This window comes from Salvelinus alpinus, chromosome 31 (genome assembly GCF_045679555.1).
Source record: "Salvelinus alpinus chromosome 31, SLU_Salpinus.1, whole genome shotgun sequence".
Lineage (NCBI taxonomy): Eukaryota > Metazoa > Chordata > Actinopteri > Salmoniformes > Salmonidae > Salvelinus > Salvelinus alpinus.
In genome coordinates this window covers 5,627,403-5,643,249 of record NC_092116.1, presented here as the reverse complement: position 1 = coordinate 5,643,249, position 15,847 = coordinate 5,627,403, and the positions used below count along the sequence as shown (strand labels likewise).

Here is a 15,847-nt window from a genome sequence, read left to right as displayed (position 1 = left end):
GGAGACAAGAAACAGCCGATTGATATCAGGAGCAAAGACCAGGGGTCCAAGCAGGGAGAGAGACAGGAGAGGTGTCCGGAATACACAGCTGCGGGAGTGAAAATGTCAGGAGTTAACGAGCAAATACTCTGCAGGGTATAACGTTTAGTGAGAGAATATAACTTCATGAGACAAATCTGATGGTTCCAAGCCTGTAGCGATACACCATTATTCTGGAGGATTATACGCTGAATAAACACGCAAAGGAGTTCCTCGCTGAGACAGAACTTCGTAAACATGAACTTGAAAGTGATCGGCTGTTCCGCTCTACTGTTTTCATGCTTTCCAGGAAGTCTAAACTGCCACAATTAACGTCGTTTATCTAGGCCTTAAATCAAACTAATTGGTGCCATTGTGACTCTAAACTAGAGATGACAAATAAAAAAAATTCAGTAGTAATGCAATTATCCAACGCTGCTCAAATTTAAAGTCAAACGACGTTGTGACATCCCAATAGTTTCTGGTTTTACTGTCGGCATGAACCTCATCGTCTGCATCGGAAGCACGTCAAATTAAGGTCAAAAAGCAGTATACTATTCCTTTGTGAACTGCATGCCCTGATTTTGTAGCCCAGTCATTGGGCACCCCAGCTATGTAAAACTATTTTTTTTTTAAGTACTAGATAATATAGGCCAACTGGAATGCACCTGATCATAGAACTCGGTTCTCCACAGGGAGACATGGGGAGCTAGCCATGAAACTCAAACTACACATCAAGAGGCTTATACAATGGGTTGCTCATTAAACCAAGATACTAGACAACTATCCTAGGCCAGGGGTCTACAAATGGCCGATTGAACCACCCTGAAACTAACCACTAGACAGCACTAGGGTGTTCTATAATCAACCACATAACTGGCAACCCGTGGTAGATGCAAGGTTGGATAAAAAGTAGGGACAGGAATACCAGCAATATTGGCATTGGCTCGGTCTCAGACAAAACACAAAAGGGAACAAGACAAACTGGGTCCAATATCACAATATCTCAACCCCAAAGCACAACCAGTATGTGTCAAGAGTCGAGACCCTAGACTTAACAGTACACTCTGAGAAAGGGTATTTTATAACAAACACATTTACATTTGAGTAATTTAGCAGACACTCTTATCCAGAGCGACTTACAGGAGCAATTAGGGTTAAGTGCCTTGCTCAAGGGCACTGACAAACGTTTCACCTAGTCTGCTCGGGAATTCAAACCAGCGACCTTTCGGTTACTGGCCACAACGGTCTCAACCGCTAGGCTACCTACCGCACACATTTGTAATCATTAAAGATTCAGCATTCACGGAAACCAAAATTGATGGCAGGACTAAATAATGTAATGCCTGCCATTTCCCCAGTCCATTAGGTTATCTACTCTTCAACACAGCCTCAGAGGCAGTGACATTTAAGAGGGTAACATGCTGGACCCCTGCGCTATACCTGAAATAATCCTTCAAAAGCTGCCTGCTGTGCTTTCAAAACACACCGATGACTCACACGGCTGTAGATAGACAGGTTTAGAAAGGGTTTTGGGCAAATATATCAGGTACAAATGTACCTAGATGCTAAACCTCCTACAGCTGCTTAAACTGCCTGCCATAAGCACCTTGGATAACTGTGTTAAAGAACATATTGGTTTATCCATCACCCCTTCTCAGAGGACAAAAATAACTCGGTATGTACATTCTAAACACATTTGACATATCTGGCACAGTAGTTACATGTAATGTATCTCAAAAGAACAATAATTGTCCTATGTAACTACTGTGTAAAAAAAAATTGCCATGTATGTAAAATGTGTTTAGAATATACATAAGTTATTTTTGTCCTCCATACTTCTGTTTTAATCTAGAGAGGTTACAGAAACTATCTATCTAGATCCTCAGTGAGACTGTGCAGGGATCCATATTACGAATTCAAGACAAGTTGAGTCATCAGCATACATTGACGCCTTTGTTTTTAAGCCCTGGATTTCTAGTCCCAAAGGTGTTCAATGGGGTTGAGGTCAGGGCTCTGTGCAGGCCAGTCAGGTTCTTCCACACTGATCTCAACAAACCATTTCTGTATGGACCTCACTTTGTTCACCGCGGCATTGTCATGCTTGAAACAGGAAAGGGCCTTCCCCAAACTGTTGCCACAAAATTGGAAGCACAGAATGGTCTAGAACGTCATTGTATGCTGTAGCATTAAAATTTCCCTTCACTGGAACTGAGGAGCCTAGCCTGAACCATGAAAAATAGCCCCAGAGCATTATTCCTCCTCCACCAAACTTTACAGTTGGCACTATGCATTCGGGCAGGTAGTGTTCTCCTGGCATCCAACAATCCCAGATTCGTCCGTCAGACTGTCAGATGGTAAAGCGTGATTCATCACTCCATTCATCACTGACCATAGGCTTGCGTGCGGCTGCCTGGCCATAGAAACCCATTTCATGAAGCTCCCGATCAACAGTTATTGTGCTGACGTTGCTTCCAGAGGCAGTTTGGAACTTGGTGATTATTGTGGGAAGCTTGTGGAAGGCTACCTGAAACGTTTGACCCAAGTTAAACAATTTAAAGGCAATGCTACCAAATACTAATTGAGTGTATGTAAACTTTTGACCCACTGGGAATGTGATGAAAGAAATAAAAGCTGAACTAAATCATTCTCTCTACTATTATTCTGACATTTCACATTCTTAAAATAAAGTGGTGATCCTAACTGACCTAAGACAGGGGATTTTTACTAGGATTAAATATCAGGAATTGTTGAAATCTGAGTTTAAATGTATTTGGCTAAGGTGTATGTAAACTTCCGACTTCAACTGTAGTTGGTTCAGAGGTCGTATTGACATTTCAACCTGCGTGTCCTAATCGCGTCTGGTGCCTGTTCTAGTCAGTATGTTAGTCATGCAGCACTCAAACTGACACCATTTCACTGCTGGCAGCTGAAACAAATGTACTGTGGAAATACTCCAACTTCTCTTCTGAGACTGTCAGTTACAAGTTATAAGTTACATGAATCCATAACTAAAGGTGTGTGTCAATGTGTGTTGTCAGATGTTAAGATCGCAGAAGTAGATGAGAAAACTCACCTTGACGCCGTCAGCTTTCTTGTTGAGCAGGCTCTTGGCTGCTGTAAGGAGAGAGGACAAGGGGACAAGGTCAGCGAGGACACCTCTGATTGACACACACACACACACACACGTGCAAACACACACACCACTAAATCTAGCGCAGACAGCCAATTATGGGCAAACTGTGACAGTCCTACAGAATGTAGGTGTAATGCAACACACACACTTGTAAATAGAGACCTTGTATTGCTTAAGGAAGATTCATCATGTTAATGTGATAATGACAACTCCTCCATAGAGAACACGTTAGCACCAACTCCTAAATCAACATGCAAATATAGTCCACTCATGGAGCGAGCTAATTGACTGGTTGGGTAGAATGATGAGGTTCCTGGCACATGGAAAAGCTCAGTGATTGGTTAAAGTGATCAGGGCTGTCACACAATAGCCACACAGTGTATGAAGAGTGTATGAGAGAGGGAAGAAGAGAGGTGTTTGTAAAAATGTTTAGTCTGAGAGGGGTGCAAGTTACCAAGACGGGCACATGGGTAGAGAGCAGTGCCAAGGCATGCCTCTTTCCATGACAGAGACTCTTACCTCACAAGGTTACACAATCCCAAAAACAGAATGGAGAAAAAACAAAAGGTAAATAAAACAGACGGTGTAAAGCAGTGGTATTCAAACTTTTTCAGCGAGGACACCATTTTTTCCCGCCAGAATTTCTGGGGACCCCATTTTTTCCCAAAATAATTCCTTGCGAACCCACCCCATTCCAAATCAAATGACAACCTTAGAAATCAGTACATTTCTACATTACCAAAAATAACCTTAAATTCATAGCGTTTTTATCTCATCAAAATGAAAATAAATAAATAAATACATACTCAATAACATCTTTCTCAAAAAAGTTTGTATATTGATCCCATATAATAATCTGTAGGTTTTTTATTTGTGGGGCGACCCCATAAAGGGTTGTGACACCGACTTTGAATACCACTGATGGAGCAAAAAAAGTATTGGCTATATGGAATGAAAATTTAAAACAATGTACTTTTCAAATAAAATATTTTCTGTTAACAAGAGAACCAAAGTCTTGACAGGGAGAGAGAGATTAAACAACGTGTTTTTCTTGCCTGAACTAAATTGCCCAAATAAATGCAAGCAAGCAGGAGAAAGGGAAGTCCACATCTTTTCTCCAGTAGCCACTCTGATTCAGAGGGGTTGGGATAAATGCAGAAGATATTTCGTTTGAATGCATTCAGTTGTGCAACTGACTAGGTATCCCCCTTTCCTTCCCTTCCCCTTCACTCATCACCCGAGAGAAAATCGATATTTTTAACTAACAGACAACATATTAAAGTATGGCCCTTTAAGAGGCCCAGATTGTCTGAACCACATCGATCAGCATCGCTCCACTGGTCTCCAGGCAGTTTCTATTGATATGAACTGAGAGCAGGCTGATAGTGGTAGTTTTAAAGGCCACAGCGTATTCATCCTGGAGTTCTCCCCTACAACTCATGCTTCTTTCACATTTAGTCGCTCCATACTCTCTTGTGCCTTTTTCTCCTTGTTCCTCTCTCACTCTATCCGTCCTTCCTTTAACACCTACCCCTCTATCCCTCATGTCTCTCCCCATTGTTTTCCTCAAGTGTTTCGGCGAAATAACACTACTAAGCAGCAGCTGATGGAGAATTCTAAATATTGATCTGGTGAGCGAGCGAGAGGGAGGGAGAGAAGATGCAAAAACACAGACATATAGAGCCAAAGGGAGACACCGCGAAAGAAACTACAATACAGTAGGTGGATGCATCTTACCTGAGAAGTTACGTGTGGCCAGCATGGTGGTGAGGATAGCACCCTGAGGAAGGGAAAAGGAACAGTGAGTTCCTCCGAGGCTTTAATACTTGGCACACCTCATCCCTAACACGGTGTCCAACATTAGGTGGATAGATTATGATGCTAATGAGCACATTATTTAGTGCTCAGGGTCCACTCTATGACAAGCATGGGCTCGGGTTTTAAGTCAAGTTGTCACTTTCTCAAGGTCTCACTCACGACATCTGGTGAAGTCCTGTGAGAAACACTCCCTCACCTTGAGCTTCCTCCTGGCGTTGAACTTCCTCAGGCACTCCACCGTCTCCTGTCTGTGCATCATGGACGCCACAGTGGAACGTTGCTGCAGAGAGGACAGTGAGAGAGGGGGAGAGCGTCATGAGTCTGTAGGTGTGCTCATCGGACCATTGGACTGTGTGTCTGTGTGTGTGTGTGTGTGTGTGTGTGTGTGTGTGTGTGTGTGTGTGTGTGTGTGTGTGTGTGTGTGTGTGTGTGTGTGTGTGTGTGAGACACGTACACAGATCCAGGGGTGTTTGAGTGCATCTGTGGCGGTGACCCTCTTGACAGGGTTGATGGTCAACATCTTGTTAATCAGGTCTTTGGCCTCGGGGGTCACCGTGTCCCACTCAGGGGACGGAAACTGAAGGGGAGAACATCGAGAGAGGCAATGAGGCTCGTCATCCGTCATTCCATCCATCCACTCATCTATCCTCCCATCCCTCCCTCACTCTTTCACTCCCTCCATTCAGCTTTGTTTGAAAATGTGTCCTTGGAGAAACAAAGACAGCGAGAAAACTGGCAACAAAAACACATCATAAGGTTGCCAAAAAAACAGATTCACTGAGCAGAAGGTGCTCGTCTCCAGAGCCAAGTTGGGCTTGAGCCATTGCAGTGGGCTGTCCCCCTGCCGCTCTCCTCCTCTTCTCTGCCCCTCCCCCGTTCGGAAACTCAATCTGTCTGGGACAGGCGTTGGGATTGACTGGGGAGAGCAGGGATAGGGCTGCCAGACAAAGAGGAAATAGCCTGTGTGTGGTGTTCCAACAACATGCTGGGAGAGGCAATGCTCAGCCAATAGACAAAGACTGGAATTCTGATGTGTCAAGTATGGCCCTTGTGTCGGGTGGAAATCAAGTGGCTAACACATTTCCTTCTTGTGCAAGAGGAGAGACAAGATAAACATGTTCAATTCCAGTCACTCAAACAGGAGATTAGCTTTGCCTGCTAAAGTTAAGGGATCGTGATCAAAGTCTCAGAAACAGTGAGGGGATGGGAGATTTCGGTATCGATCTAAGAGCAAGCCTGCCTTAATCTCATGTAAATACTGTCAGATAACAACCATAGAAATCAACTCCAGTGATACCCAGTGGTGTAAAGTACTATTTAAGTCGTTTTTGGGGGTCTGTGCTTTACCATTTATATTTTTGACAACTTTTACTTCACAACATTCATTAAGAAAATAACATACTTTTCACTCCATACATTTCACCCTGACACCCAAAAGTACTCATTACATTTTGAATGCTTAGCTGGACAGGAAAATGGTCAAATTCACGCACAAGAACGTCCTTGGTCATCCGTACTACATCTGATCTGGCAAACTCGCTAAACACAAATGCTTTGTTTGTAAATGATGTCTGAGTGTTCAAGCGTGCCTCTGACTACCCATAAATAAATACAAAAACAAGAATATGTTTCCGTCTGGTTTGCTTAATATAAGGAATTTGATATAATGTATACTTTTGATACTTAAGTATATTTAAAACGAAATAATTTGACTTTTACTCAATAGTATTTTACTGGGTGACTTTCACTTGAGTCGTTTTCTATTAAGTCATCTTTACTTTTACTCAAGTATGACAATTGGGTACTTTTTCCACCACTGGTGATACCTTAAGCCAGTGAGACTCTGCCGAAAAGACTGCTGACAGATTGGCAAACAGATACATTTGTCTGTGTGAAAGCATGTACTGTACGTGACAGAGTATGTGTGTGTCGTGTCAGTACTCACATCGTAAGCCCCAGCCTTGATCTGCTGGTACAGTCTGTGCTGGTCCTCGTCCCAGAAGGGAGGGTAGCCCACCAGGAGAATGTAGAGAATCACACCTGATGAGACAGAGACACAAACATGTCATCAGGATGATACCAATTATGAATAAAAGTACATTTCAAAATTATACTCAAATCTCAGCAAGAGGAGAAAGCACAATCAGTTTGACCCAATAATATCTGCGTAATGACTTTTAGTGACTTAAATCAGAGAATGTGAGCGCCGCTCATCGCTCCACGTACTTTCCAACCGCTCCACTAAAAACCAATCCTCTAAAAAACTATTTTGAGGATTGGTTTAACCAACAACCATCTATTTTTGTGACCACCTGGACCTACCATTTAGTTTTGAAGTATTGAAACCAAACCATATGATTTGAATGAAAAGTACTTTTTGTTGTATTAAATCATCATAGTCTATAAATTGCACATATAGGCTGTGACTTACTTAGAATAAAATTAAATGATTATTAGGCTCCATCTACAGTACCTTTGAATACATTTTTAGAAACATGGCCAGAGTCTGAAGCTTCAGGTTCATGCAATGGAGCCTGGAGAGCAGGCTAGCAGTGGAGAATACCCTCTCAGCGCATGCAGAGCCTCTGTGGATGCTAAACACCTTTCGGGCCACTCTTTCCATGCTGGGCAGGGATACGTAGTTTATTTTTCTGTAGGTAGGCCTAGATTTTAGGTAAAATAACCCTATCAAAACAGAAAGCTCCTTAAAAAAGGTAATATGCCAGGCCTATTCAATGATGGCATATTGTATAGATAATAGAACGAAAATGAACAAAACTTTTAAGAGATCAGATTTTTAGTTTATAAACACTTTGCTACAATGACACACTTAGTTAGCTACCCACCTCATTCCTTTCTGTTAGCAGGTAAGCACACCATCATGCTTTCGTGATACCCGTCTTTTCAGATTCCAAAATGATTATTTAGTTGTCGACGCTACATCACCTACTCCATCTCTTGGTCCTCATCTTTGCAAGTCACCTTGATTTTTCACCTGTGTGTTTTATCAGTTTCTTTATGAAAATATTTAGCACCCTAAATGACAGTATCTAAAGCAAGGGGCTATAGTAGCACACAAGAAGACTACAAATGCATGCTGGGCCGGGCATGCCCTGAGCTCGTGAAGTGAGCACTACTGGAGCTGACGCGCCAGCCTTTGGGAAACTAGCTCCACGCTCCAGTCAAATTGGGTACGCTCCACTCCTCGCTCCAGCTCCACTCACATCCTCTGGACTTCATACAAGTTAACAGCTTTCATTGTTACACGGATAAGGAGATCAAGAGAGGGCAGAAAAGTACTCCCTCTTCATAGACTCCTCCCACTATAAGGGTTTATCATCATGTCACCGTCACTGTGGTTACAAAAACAATCCAAGCACTTCAGCACTGTGTTGCTCATTTGCTGGTAGGTTACCGGGACGAGCTCAAGGGCCCTTGGTTGGTCAGTAGAGCACTAACGACACAAATAAGTCATTGTGGCCCAAAATTCAGAGACGCACAGGTTGTGAATGAGTGTGTGGTAGACATTAAAGCCCAGGTGGCCCTTGAGTTTATGTAACGAGTGGGCTGCAGTGATTAATTAAACTGGATGAACTCATTGTCTGTGTGAGAGCCATGTAGGTCCTTTGTAGTTGGTACTAGCCTTTTGCTCAAAGACAAATAGATTGTTCCATATTGGGAAGTTCCTTACCACAGGCCCACATATCCACAGGTTTCCCATAGGGGTCTTTCCTCAGGACCTCTGGGGACAGGTAGCCTGGGGTTCCCGCAAAACCTGGAACAGAGATGAGATGTCATGTAAACGAACTACAGTTCCCAAGATGGATGTACACTTACATCCCACCGTTTTTTTTGTATTTATTAGGATCCCCATTAGCTGCTGAAAAGGCAGCGGCTACTCTTCCTGGAGTACAAACAGGAATAAAATAATACATCATATTAAAACAATAGCCTGCTCGACATTGTGAATTATACATACAGTAACAGTCAAACGTTTGGACACACCTACTCGTTCAAGGGTTTTTCTTTATTTTTACTATGCATTATGAAGTAAAGAAATTCCACAAATTAACTTTTAACAAGGCACACCTGTTAATTGAAATGCATTCCAGGTGACTACCTCATGAAGCTGGTTGAGAGAATGCCAAGAGTGTGCAAAGCTGTCATCAAGGCAAAGAGTGGCTACTTTGAAGAATCTCAAATATAAAATATATTTTGATGTGTTAAACACTTTTTTGGTTACTACATGATTCCATATGTGTTATTTCATAGTTTTGATGTCTTCACTATTTTTCTACAATGTAGAAGATAGTCAAATTAAAGAAACCCTTGAATGAGTAGGTGTGTCCAAACTTTTGACTGGTAGTGTATGTACATTGCTCAAATGTACAGTAATAAACGCACATTAAAATTAAACATGACAATATTAAAATGTGTGGGTCTGTGTAGAGTGTGTGCGCTTGTGTATATGTCTCTTCACAGTCCGCGTTGTGGTGTGAGGTGTTATTTTATACAGGGTTTTTTATATCTGATTTTACTGCTCGACTGAGTTACTTAACGTGGAAGAGAGTTCCATGTAGTCATAGCTGTATGTAGTACTGTGTATTTCCGAGAGTCTGTTCTGGACTTGAGAACTGTGAAGAGACCGGTGACATATCTAGGGGGATATGAATGGGTGTCTGACCTGTATGTTAGCTGTTTGAACAGACAGTTTGATGCTTTCAACACGCCAATACCTCTCACAAAAGAGAGGTAGTGATGCAGTCAATCTCTCCTCTACTTTGAGCCAGGAGAGATTGACATGCATGTTATATTTTAAGGGCCACCGTGCTGCTCTGTTCTGCGCCAACTGTAATTTGCCTATGTCCATCTTTGTGGCACTTGACAATATAAATGAGCAGTAGTCCAGGTGTGATAAAACTAGGGCCTGTAGGCCTTGTTTTCTTGATTGTGATGTCAAGAGAGCAGAGCAGAATCACAGACAAACCTCTCCTCATCAATATGTTTTGACCATGTCAGTTTACAATCTAGGCTTACAGTAAGCAGTTTAGTCTCCTCAACTTGCTCAATTGCCAGATTCATTACAAGATGTGGATAAGGTTTAGGGTTAAGCGAATGATTCGTCTCAAATACAATGCTTTTAGTTTTTTATATAATTTAGGACTATCTTACTACTAGCCACCCATTCTAAAACGGACAGCAGCTCTTTGTTAAGGGTTGCAGTGATATAACTTTCTCTGGTAGCAGACATGTATAATTTTGAGTCATCAGCATACATAGACACACAGGCTTTACTCAAGGCCAGTGGTAGATCGTTAGTAAAAAATTGAAAAAAGGGGCCAAGACAGCTACCTTGAGGTATGCCAAAAATTGACCAGGTTTACGTTAGATGCGCTTCCGTTAGGTAACTCTCAATCCATGATATGGCAGAGGATGCAAAGCTATAACAAGTATGCTGCTGAAAAAAATATGAACGCTAATTTCAAAAGCTGCACTGAAGTCTAACAAAACTGCTCCTAAAATCTTATTACCAATTTCTTGCAGCCAATCATCAGTCATTTGTGTCAGTGCATTACATGTTGAGTCCCTTTCCTTATAAGCATGCTAAAAGTCAGTCGTTCATTTGTTTACTGTGAAACGGCATTGTATCTGGTCAAGCACAATTTTTTCCAAAAGTTTACTAATGGTCGGTAGCCGGCTGATTGTTTGGCTGTTTGAACCAGTAAAAGGGTGCTTTGCTATTCTTGGGTAGCAGAATGACTTCTGCTTCCCTCCTGGCCTGAGGGCACACACTTTCCTGTAGGCTTAGATTGAAGAGAAGGCATTTTTTCCCCCACGAAATATGTCATTACTAGGTGGTTTGTCATTTAAAAAAATATATTATATACTCTACCACACTCTCTTTACAGAATTAAAAATGAAAATGTCTTTCATAATTTCTGTTTGCGTGATACGAAGGTTCATAGTTTGTTGGCATGTCATACCTAATTTTGGTAATCTTGCCAATGAAAAAGTCATTAAAGTATTTGGTTTTGTGATAAATGAGCCATCTGATTCCATGAAGGATGAGCAGAGTTCACCTTTCCCCCCCAAAAAAATGTAATTTAAGGTGCTTTTTACCTTCATTCTTTATATAACTTATCTTTGTTTCGTAGAACAGTTTCTTCTTATTTTTGTTTAGTCACATGATTTCTCAATTTAACAGTACGTTTGCCAATCGGCTGTGCAACCAGACTTATTTGCCATTATTTTTGCCTCGTCCCTATCAACCATACAATTTTTCAATTCCTCATCAATCCACAGTAATTTAGCAGTTTTTTACAGTTAGTTTCTTAAATGGGTGCATACTTATCAGTAACTGGAAGAAGCAATTTCATAAATGTGTCAAGTCTGGCGTCTGGTTTCTCCTTATTACATACAACAGACCAGCAAATATTATAAAAAGAAATGTCCCCTTTTCAGGACCCTGTCTTTCAAAGATAATTTGTAAAAATCCAAATAACTTCACAGATCTTCATTGTAAAAGGTTTAAACACTGTTTCCCATGCTTGTTCAATGAACCATAAACAATTAATGAACATGCACCTGTAGAACGGTCGTTAAGACACTAACAGCTTATAGACGGTAGGCAATTAAGGTCACAGTTATAAAAACTTAGGGCACTAAAGAGGCCTTTCTACTGACTCTGAAAAACACCAAAAGAAAGATCCCCAGGGTCCCTGCTCATCTGCGTGAACGTGCATTAGGCATGCTGCAAGGAGGCATGAGGACTGCAGATGTGGCCAGGGAAATAAATTGCAATGTCTATACTGTGAGACGCCTAAGACAGGGCTACAGGGAGACAGGACAGACAGCTAATCGTCCTCGCAGTGGCAGACCACGTGTAACACCTGCACAGGATCGGTACATCCGAACATCACACCTGGTACAGGATGGCAACAACAACTGCCCGAGTTACACCAGGAACGCACAATCCCTCCATCAGTGCTCAGACTGTCCGCAATAGGCTGAGAGAGGCTGGACTGAGGGCTTGTAGACCTGTTGTAAGGCAGGTCCTCACCAGACATCACCGGCAACAACGTCGCCTATGGGCACAATCCCACCGTCGCTGGACCAGACAGGACTGGCAAAAAGTGCTCTTCACTGACGAGTTGCGGTTTTGTCTCACCAGTGGTGATGGTCGGATTCAAGTTTATCGTCAAAGGAATGAGCGTTACACAGAGGCCTGTACACTGGAGCGGGATCGATTTGGAGGTGGAGGGTCCGTCATGGTCTGGGGCGGTGTGTCACAGCATCATCGGACTGAGCTTGTTGACATTGCAGGCAATCTCAACGCTGTGCGTTACAGGGAAGACATCCTCCTCATGTGGTACCCTTCCTGCAGGCTCATCCTGACATGACCCTCCAGCATGACAATGCCACCAGCCATAGTGCTCGTTCTGTGCACGATTTCCTGCAAGACAGGAATGTCAGTGTTCTGCATGGCCAGCGAAGAGCCTGGATCTCAATCCCATTGAGCATGTCTGGGACCTGTTGGATCGGAGGGTGAGGGCTAGGGCTAGGGCCATTCCCTCCAGAAATGTCCGGGAACTTGCAGGTGCCTTGGTGGAAGAGTGGGGTAACATCTCACAGCAAGAACTGGAAAATCTGGTGCAGTCCATGAGGAGGAGATGCACTGCAGTACTTAATGCAGCTGGTGGCCACACCAGATACTGACTGTTACTTTTGATTTTGACCCCCCCTTTGTTCAGGGACACATTATTCCATTTCTGTTAGTCACATGTCTGTGGAACTTGTTCAGTTTATGTCTCAGTTGTTGAATCTTGTTATGTTCACACAAATATTTACACGTTAAGTTTTCTGAAAATAAATGCAGTTGACAGTGAGAGGACGTTTCTTTTTCATAGGAATCACTACAAAACCTCTTGCATGATTTCTTATACACTATTTAAGCCCAGGCTTTGGAACTTTGTTTTTTTCTAGAAATGTCTACTATATTATGTTCACTACATCCGATGGGTGTGGATACTGCTTTAGAGCAGATTTCTGTAGCATTTGTAAAGATGTGATCATTACACGTGGATGATTTCACTCCAGTGCTGTTTGTATATACCCTGGTAGGTTGAGTGATAACTTGAACCAGATTGCAGGCACTGGTTACCGTTTGTAGCTATTTTTGAGACAGTTTGATGAAAACCTGTCAGTATTTAGGTCACCCAGAAAATATACCTCTGATGACATTACATACACCAGGGCTATTGAACTGGCGGCCTGTTTATTAATTTAGACTGGCCCTTTGATCAATTCTGAACATTAAGTAATGCTCTGCACAAAAAAAAGCCAAATCCGATATTCAGTCGTATACGACAAACACTATTGTGGTGGTCTATAGTGTGTTTTTTGTGTTTTCTCGCAATTGCTAGCCCCTGTGAACGGTGTAAACGCTTTGAACGGTGTAAACGCCAAGATATTATGACCCCATTCCAGAAAGCTATGACTATCAGGAGCACGTAGATGCTCACAAGGAATCGTTAGACGGGAGTGTGACAAAAAAACACCCCTAATGACGGAGGGAAGTTAATTCAAAGCATACTTCCTTCAGACTGGAATTTGGTATTAACTGATTTGACATATCTTTGTATTAGTATTTGAGATACTTAGTTTTCAGATGATTTCGAAATGACAATTACTTTTAAGAAGCTTTAAATAGTTGTTAAAAAATAAAAATGGTGAGCGAACGTTGTGCTTTTTCCATTTTAATATTATCAAAATGTTTTGGTTGAACCTCGACTCACATCGGTTGAGAGCCCTGCACTTTCTTAATATTTTTGCAACATTTCATTTTAAGAAAAGTGCTCTATTGGTGTGTGCGTGCACGCTGCTTTTTTATACAGTTCTTCCGAAGAATAATTGCATGTAGAAAATGTACGGCCTCCCTGCAATTAACCTTTTTATACATCTGGCCCCTGTAAGAACATAATTGAATATCCCTGACATACACCATCAAGCATTTCACATTTTATCCAGATACTGACTCTCAGCACTAGGTGGTCTATAGCAATTACCCACAAGAATGGGCTTTGGGTGAGGTAGGTGAACCGGTAGCCATGTTACTTCAACAGCATTTGACATTGACCCCCCCCCATTTTGTAGGCCCACGAATAAAAAATGTCATCTGTGGGATCCGGGGTCTCAACTTACTGTTAGAATAGAAGGTAACATGTCTAAATATGCTTGTGTATCAGCAGTCTCTCTTATGTCAGTCACTGAGAGTAGGGTAAATCCATTTGTATTCAATAATTTGACAGCACCCCTTTTGATTTGAACGAAACCGTCAATACATATTTGCCCACAGCAGAAGTGGTCAGAAATGTACCTTTTGGAATGCCAAAACATTCAAGAGATAAAGGTGATCAAAGTTGACCTATTTTGCATACACCACCTTATCATGAGACATCCATGTCTTCATCACTGGAAAAGATAAACGGTTGAGATTGATATCATTTAAATGCTTTTACAAACAGGGTTGTCAAACTAGCAAGCAACACCTCCCCCATTGACATTCTTGTCTTTTCTGCAGATGTTATAACCATGTATTGTTACCACTGTCTCAAAATAATTATCTAAGTGAGTTTCAGAGATAACATTCGTATACTGGCTATCTGGTAGCAAGTTATCGATTTCATGAACCTTGCTTCTCAGGGTAAATACAGTTCCTTCAGAAGGTATTCACACCCCTTAACATTTTCCACATTTTGGTGTGCTACTGCCTGAATTTAAAATGGATGAAATGTAGATTTTTTTTTATCACTGGCCGACATACAATACCCCATAATGTAAAAGTAGAATTATATTTTAACATTTTTTTTTTTTTTTACAATTAAAAATAAAACACTGAAATGTCTTGAGTCAATACGTATTCAACTCCTTTGTTAAGGCAAGCCTAAATAGAACATGTCAGTTTGTAATCCTAAAATACGGAAATTCGTTACATCTGGATCAGGCAGCCATCCCTTAGAGGAAGAAATACGGTTTAGGGAAAAACACAGAAAATAAGGTTTGAGGTGAACACAGGCTTAGGAGATATTTTTGTTCTCCACTGAGCATACAAAACATTAAGAACACCTGCTCTTTCCGTGACAGACTGACCAGGTGAATCCAGGTGAAAGCTATGATGCCTTATTGATGTCACTTGTTAAATCCACTTTAAAATCAGTGTAGATGAAAGGGAGGAGGCAGGTTAAAGAATGATTATTAAGCCTTGAGATAATCGAGACATGGATTGTGTGTGTGTGCCATTCAGAGAGGGAATGGGCAAGACAAAAGATGTAAGTGCCTTTGAACGGGGTATGGTAGTAGGCGCCAGGCACACAGGATTGTGTCAAGAACTGCAACGCTGCTGGGTTTTTCCACGCTCAACAGTTTCCTGTGTGTATCAAGAATAGTCCGCCACCCAAAGGACATTCAGCCAACTTGACAACTCTGGAAAGCATTGGAGTCAACATGGGCCAGCATCCCTGTGGAATGCTTTCGACACCTTGTAGAGTCCACGCCCCGACGAATTGAGGCTGTTCTGATGGAAAAAAGTGGGGAGCAACTTAAAAAGTCACGTTAGCTGACGAAGATGATCTCATAGAACAAAACATATAAGATCTCATAAACCTGTGTTTACCACTGACCTTATTTTCAGCGACATCCAAAAACCCGACCAAAAAAACACTTTTCATTTCCCTAATAGGCTTTCCCCAACAAACCATAGCGGAGTTAGTGCCCACAAGAAGACATCATAACTATTTCTCTCTAAATTCAGGAGTAAAAATGTGCTTAACAAGTCACATAATAAGTTGCATGGACTCTGTGTGCAAAAATTGTGTT

The 15,847-nt window shown here is 41.8% G+C and overlaps 1 protein-coding gene across 15 annotated transcripts in view; it reads right to left on the bottom strand.

Annotated features, from left to right (window-relative positions):
* The window catches only part of LOC139561100 (calcium/calmodulin-dependent protein kinase type II delta chain), a 117,868-nt gene that overhangs the window by 12,811 nt on the left and 89,210 nt on the right, over positions 1 to 15,847 (bottom strand). For 8 of the 15 annotated variants that reach the window (XM_071377951.1, XM_071377958.1, XM_071377950.1 and 5 more), the window contains 6 exons: positions 8,664 to 8,747; positions 6,918 to 7,012; positions 5,427 to 5,549; positions 5,169 to 5,252; positions 4,892 to 4,934; positions 3,095 to 3,135 (listed from right to left, as the gene is read on the bottom strand). In XM_071377951.1, coding sequence (XP_071234052.1) covers positions 3,095 to 3,135; positions 4,892 to 4,934; positions 5,169 to 5,252; positions 5,427 to 5,549; positions 6,918 to 7,012; positions 8,664 to 8,747 — 470 coding nt within the window. The remainder of the gene's footprint in view (positions 1 to 3,094; positions 3,136 to 4,891; positions 4,935 to 5,168; positions 5,253 to 5,426; positions 5,550 to 6,917; positions 7,013 to 8,663; positions 8,748 to 15,847) is intronic. The other 7 variants (XM_071377954.1, XM_071377960.1, XM_071377953.1 and 4 more) reach the window with 1 other exon arrangement.